General features: G+C 44.7%; 1 protein-coding gene across 1 annotated transcript; it reads right to left on the minus strand.

Moving 5' to 3' along the window:
• Window positions 1-1,291: 1,291 nt before the first annotated feature.
• On the minus strand, window positions 1,292-5,875 carry LOC145396038 (uncharacterized). Its single transcript, XM_080269505.1, has one exon. It carries the CDS (start codon window positions 5,873-5,875, stop codon window positions 1,292-1,294), a length of 4,584 nt encoding a protein of 1,527 aa, XP_080125631.1.
• Between the last annotated feature and the right edge of the window lie 598 nt (window positions 5,876-6,473).

Below are 6,473 nucleotides of genomic sequence, written 5' to 3' on the forward strand. Positions count from 1 at the left end.
TCTATCCATCTATCTATCTATCTATCTATATCTATCTATATCTATCTATCTATCTATCTATCTATATATATATATATATATATATATATATATATATATATATATATATGTAAAGTGCTTACACATTTTTTTCTCACCCACTTCGTCATGTCCTCTTCTTTCTCCTCCTGATTCTTCTCTTCCTCTTCCTTCTCCTGCTTCTTTGTTTGCATAGTAACTTTGAAAGTAAAACCGAACAAGCATCTATGTAAACCTTTCTTCCTCAATGTTTCCCACGGCCACATTTATAAGTAATTCATGTTTGCAAAGCCCTTTCATTTCTTTTTTCATTCCCTCCTCACCTTCCTCCTCTTGCCTTTTGGATTTCTTGGCCACTTTGGTGGTAAAACCACGCAAATCCTCACTCCTTAGCCCTATGGCTTTTACTACCTTCCATCACAGTACTTTACTTCGTTCCCTTTCTTCTCTTGCATTTACTTTGATGACCACGTCAGTCTTTTGGTGGAAATGTTACACATTCCTCGTTGTTTTTGCTGTCTTCTTTTCAAGCATGCAGTACCGGCAATATTGTGCCCCTGTGACTCTCTTTCTCCTCCGAGTGTTCTTGCCACGTTGTCGCAAACTACCCAATCACCAAGTGGACAGGGTGCACGGCCTAAGTAAAACCACGATAGAATGATAATTGAGTGTACGACAAGACCATATTGTACTACTTAGATCTGGAGTTACTTTAGCATATGAACATTTAAGGAGAGTCAAAACACCACGTACAAAATTAACATAATCTATTAAACTACCTTAACTTACAACAAATAGTGGGAAAACAAAACACAAAACATCACCCTGCCTACTGGACAAGAGCATAAACTTGCTAAAGTCCATCCTACATCCCTAACCAAGGACATACACAAACCTTAAACCTGGACGACCCAGAGCTAGCCGGCGTCACTGACAGGGAAACAGAGAGAGAGAGAGAGAGAGCCTCTGCGCCTGGGCTTATATGCAGGCCTACCACAACTTCATTGGGTCGCCAGTTCGTTAATTTAGCAACACCTTAACTAGCTAGTTATACACGTGGCGCGAAGGGGAACAATTAACTACACAAAATATGCGTCCACGTGACACCTCCCCCCAAAAAAAAGAACTTTTTACCAAGCCGGAAAAAGTTACTCTAACATGTACAAACATTAGAGGTACAAAAGTAGGTTTACTTCAATATTACAAAAATTCCTTAAACCTAAAAACATAGAACTGGTAAATAACATGGTAAATCATAGGGAACCTACACTGTTCACACTCTTGACAATGCATCTGCAATGGTATTGTCCTTGCGACGAATATGCTGCAGTTTTATATTATACGGTTGCAAGGCTAGAGCCCATCTCAGCACTCGAGCATTCTTAAACTTGACCTTTTCAATAAACACAAGGGGGTTGTGGTCTGTGAACACCTTGATGGGGAATGTACTACTGGACAGATATACTTCAAATTTTTCTATTGCCAGGACAATTCCAAGAGCCTCCTTTTCAACGGTGGCATAAGCCTTTTGATAAACCTTAAACTTTTGGGAAAAGTAGCATACAGGATGTAACACTTCACAATATTCTTGCAAGAGCACTGCCCCCACCCCTGCATCACTTGCATCGACTCTAATGATGAAGGGCCGATGTGGGTCCGGGGTTCGGAGCACAGGAGCACAAGCCAGCAGGGCCTTCAAACCCTCAAATGCCCGCTGACATTCATTTGTCCAATGGAACGTCTTCTTGGAGCTAAGTTGATCCGTAAGGGGAGCAGCGACCTGGGCAAAGTTCCTGCAGAAACGACGATAGTAACCCACCATCCCAAGGAACCTCATGGTAGACTTTCGGTCAGCTGGTGGTGGGTATTGTAAAATGGCATCCACCTTTGCATCAACAGGGGCTAGCTGGCCCTGCCCGACCACATGCCCCAGGAACACGACGTGGGCGTGCCCAAACTCACTCTTGGCGAGGTTCACTGTGAGATTGGCCTCCTCCAGGACATTAAAGAGCTTTCGCAGCCTCTCAAGGTGTTCCTCCCAATTGTCACTCCAGACAACTAAGTCATCTAGGTACACACGGACGCCAGGCAACTCTGCGATCAAATTGTTCATTAGTCTTTGGAATGTGGCCGGGGCATTCCGCATGCCAAAGGGAAGAACTAGAAATTCCCAAAGGCCGCTGGGAGTGACAAAGGCAGAGATTGACTTGGCTTGTTCTGTCAAGGGCACTTGGTAATACCCTTGGAGGAGATCAAGCTTAGTGACGTAGCGGGCCGCTCCTAGGTCATCAATAATGTCATCCATTCTGGGTAGTGGAAAGGAGTCGGGCAGGGTAACAGCATTGACCTTCCTATAATCTACACAAAGGCGGTAACTTCCTCCAGCCTTGGGGACTAATACTACAGGTGAGGCCCAGGGACTCATACTTGGACGGATCAAACCTTGCTTTTTTAGCCTCTGCACCTCGGACTGCAGGAATTCCCTCTTCTCGGCACTGAGACGGTATGGAGCTTGTCGGATCGGAGGGGCTCCTTGAACATCCACATCATGAGGCAGCAGGGTACAGAGCCAAGGGGTGTCACCAAAGAGGTCTGGATGCTCCTGTAGAAGACAGTCAATATCGCCTGCCTGGGTGGGGGGCAGATGCTCTAATTTACTCATAAGATTTGTTAGAATTTCACGATTTGACAGCTTACTGCCTACGAATGGTGTAGGGTCATTTTCCTCTGACTTTTCCACTACTCTAGTTCCTGTTAAGGTGACCTGTTCCAATTCCCCTCCTTGTGATTGGTCACGAGAGTGATATTTTTTCAACAAATTGACATGGACACTTCGCCTTTTCTTCCGTCTCTCTGGCGTAGCAATGATATAATTAAGGTGTCCAACCCGCATCAAAACATGATATGGCCCAGAGTACCGAGACTGAAGAGGCTGCTTTGGTACTGGTAGCAGAGCTAAAACTTGATCACCAACATGAAAAATGCGGGATTGTGCCTTGTGAATTTTGTCATAATTGTCTTTCATTCGTACTTGAGCATGACTGAGATTAGAATGGGCAAACTTTAAGGCACGCTGCAAGTTGGAGCGGAACTGAGTTACATATGCAGCAATCGGTACAGTACTCTCGTCATTTAACCAGCATTCTTTTAAGACTTTGAGAGGACCACGGACCTGGTGTCCATAAATGAGTTGAAACGGGGTGAAGCCTAGACTCTCATTTACACTATCTCTAATTGAAAACAATAAAAGATCAATAGCCTCATCCCAATCCTGATCCGTTTCCAAACAATAAGTACCTATCATAGTCTTAATGGTAGAATGGAAACGTTCCAAGGCTCCTTGACTCTGGGGATGGTAAGCGGTTGACTTACACTGACGGACTCCCAGGGCCCTCATCACTTGCTGAAACAGCCTGGAGGTGAAGTTAGACCCTTGGTCGGACTGCATGATGGCAGGTAACCCAACCTGTGTGAAGAACTTGAGCAGGGCCTTGACAACATTCCTACTAGTGATACTACGGAGAGGTATGGCCTCAGGGTAACGAGTGGCAACATCCATTATGGTTAATAAATACTGATTCCCGCGTTTGCTCCTTGGGAGTGGGCCCACACAATCAACAATTACCTTACTAAAGGGCTCCTCCATGACAGGAATGGGCTGAAAGGATGCAGGATTGACTTCAGTGCCTGGTTTGCCACTAATCTGACACACATGACAGGTACGGCAATAGGTACTAACATCTTTCATCAACTTTGGCCAGTAAAAATGAGACAAAATCTTGTGGTAAGTCTTACGGACTCCCAGGTGTCCACCCATCCCATCATGTGCCACCTTCAATATCTCAATACGTAGAGATTTTGAGACGACGATCTGATGGACTGTCTCCCACGTGTGATTGGCAGGAGCCTTAGGCGGTCTGAATTTACGCATCAACACCCCCAAATTGAGATAAAAACAGTGTGGAACCTCATCTATTTCATTACCTTCAGTAAGCTGTGCAAGAAACAACTTACATTCGGGGTCACTGGACTGTTCCTGAATTAATCTCTCACTTGTGATAGGGGTGCTACCAAAGTCAAGGAGACCAGAACTAGACTTACTGAGTGTATCATCAAACAATTCCGCAAGGGAAACATCTCCCTCGGGTGTGTTTTCCTCTGGCTCTACAGCAGGGGTATGTGCATCCAACAACCTCTGGCTCTGACTACGAGTAACAGCCCAAGTTGGGAAGAGATTAGGGTGCTTCAGCTCTAGGTCAGTAGTGTTGTTGATATCAACAGGTTTGTCTGAAACGATGGGGTTAGCAATAACCTGGGAACCAGCTAAATCATTGCCAATTAATACTGAAATGTTCCTAACGGGGAGGTGATCTACTACAGCTAGTGTTACAGGACCTGTGACAAACACAGACCGAAGATACACTGAGCAAAGGGGATATCTAGCCTCTCCTGGCAGACCAGACACTAGTACAGTCTCACCTGTATTACAATCAAAATTGGGAACATCTTCCTTTAAAATGAAAGATAGATCAGATCCAGTGTCACGCAACACAACAACAGGAGCCGAGAATCTACTGGACTCATGTTTTGATACTACACCTCTTGAGCAGAATGGTTTAAATGATGGGGGTACTTCAAGGGAATCACCTGAATGTTCACATGGCCCCGAAACAAGTAAATCACTAACCTGTGGGTCACTCACCTCCACTGGTTGGGTGAGTGCACTGGCATGGAGAACTGCATTGCCCTGGGTGGGGCTGTACTTACTGGCCAACTTCCTACAGTCTTTTATGATGTGGCCAGGCTTCTTACAGTACCTACAGAAGAGAGACCTCCCCACGTCTTGATTAGTAACTCCACGAGTCTCCTCACCAGCGCACTCACCAGTGGGATCAAGCTTAAAGGAAGGTCCCTGGGACTCCGTCAGCTTCTTATTCAGGGGCCGTTCACTCTGTGAAGTGCTGGCTGACTTATGCTGGGGAGCAGTCAACCTGTACTTGTGGAAGGGATCACTATTAGTTAGGGAGAAATGATCGGCAGCAATGCCAGCCTCAGATAACGTACATAACCCTTTTTCCTCCACATGTGACCTTACTCTAGCTGGGAGGCAAGATTTCACTTCCTCCAGCACAAACAACTCCAGCAAGCCCTCAACTGTCAAACTAGTCAACTCGCTCTCAACCCATTTTTTACAAAGTCGTTGTTTGCGGCGGATAAATTCTACATAAGTCTGTCCCTCTGTCTTACGGCAACGGCGGAACTGTTGCCGATAAGCTTCGGGCACTTTCTTGTATGCATGCAATACAGTTTTTTTTTTTAAATAATAATCTTCAATTTGAGTGGCATCCAGTGCGGTAAACACTTCCTGAGCTCTACCAATAAATGAGCTATGTATTAGCAACACCCACCTATCCTGGGGCCAAGAATGGAGCGCAGCCGACTTCTCAAAATGGGTGAAAAAATCTTCTGGATCCTCCTCATTAAATTTAGGAACAAACTTTAATGCTGCAGCAATTTTGAAGGAATCTGGCTCACACTCAGGCGATGGGGGACTACGAGAGAGACGGATTCTATCATTGTCCGCTTTCATCCTCTCAACCTCAAGCCTTTTTTCCTCCAGCTCAATTTTCCTCAAAGCCATCAAATCACTAGGATGTTCCAACATGTTCACTTCTTCCTCACTGAAAATTTCCTCCCTCACCATGTGTGCAAGTACTAACTGCTTTATATCATCTTTCTTCAACCTAGGACGAAGCTCAAGCTTATAATAAGCTGCCAGCGCTTCCCACTGAACCTTAGTTAACCTAGAAAGGGCAGTCACTGTAGGATTAGAAACAAAATCTTCCAACACAAACATGATGGCGGCGAGAAGGGAAGGACAACGAAAATAAGCTAGCTAGCTAGATAGTGTAATCACTCAAATATCAGTAAACCACTTCACCTAGTGGGACAATAAACCTTCCACCACACACTGGAACGTAGCGCGCACACACACACTACAAAATTTACGTGGGGAATACAATGTCACCAGTAAAGTGGGAGTACTAATCTCTGCCGTACGTGGATACGTAATAATCTCCTAATAGATCCAAGTAAAACAACTGGTATAGTAAATATAGCGATAGTGGTGTGTATGGAGCTAAGACAACAAAACACTCCACAAAACACTATACACCACACTATCAAATAATACAGATCATACAATATACATGACCCATATGCCCAAACAGAGTAGAACAAACAAGAGTTGTAAAGCAACAACACTCTAGGAACAGTTTCGTGAACGGAACACAGCTCTTGAATGAGGTAACTGAGCAGGAATTAGCTACAAGCGTATACACTAGTGCACACAATTAGGACTACCAGGGAGAACACTTGTTTCATAAAGCAGACTCAAATATGAGGGAAACAGTTGTTGCTAAAGGCTGAATTGCAATGCACAGGGAGTACACGGG

Source organism: Coenobita brevimanus, chromosome 4 (genome assembly GCF_032717465.1).
Source record: "Coenobita brevimanus isolate Jiangsu-jjx chromosome 4, ASM3271746v2, whole genome shotgun sequence".
In the NCBI taxonomy this organism is placed as follows: domain Eukaryota; kingdom Metazoa; phylum Arthropoda; class Malacostraca; order Decapoda; family Coenobitidae; genus Coenobita; species Coenobita brevimanus.

What these genes read in the sequence shown, in the direction of transcription:
- LOC145396038 (XM_080269505.1), bottom strand. Translation starts at nt 5,875, where the DNA reads ATGTTTGTGTTGGAAGATTTTGTTTCTAATCCTACAGTGACTGCCCTT.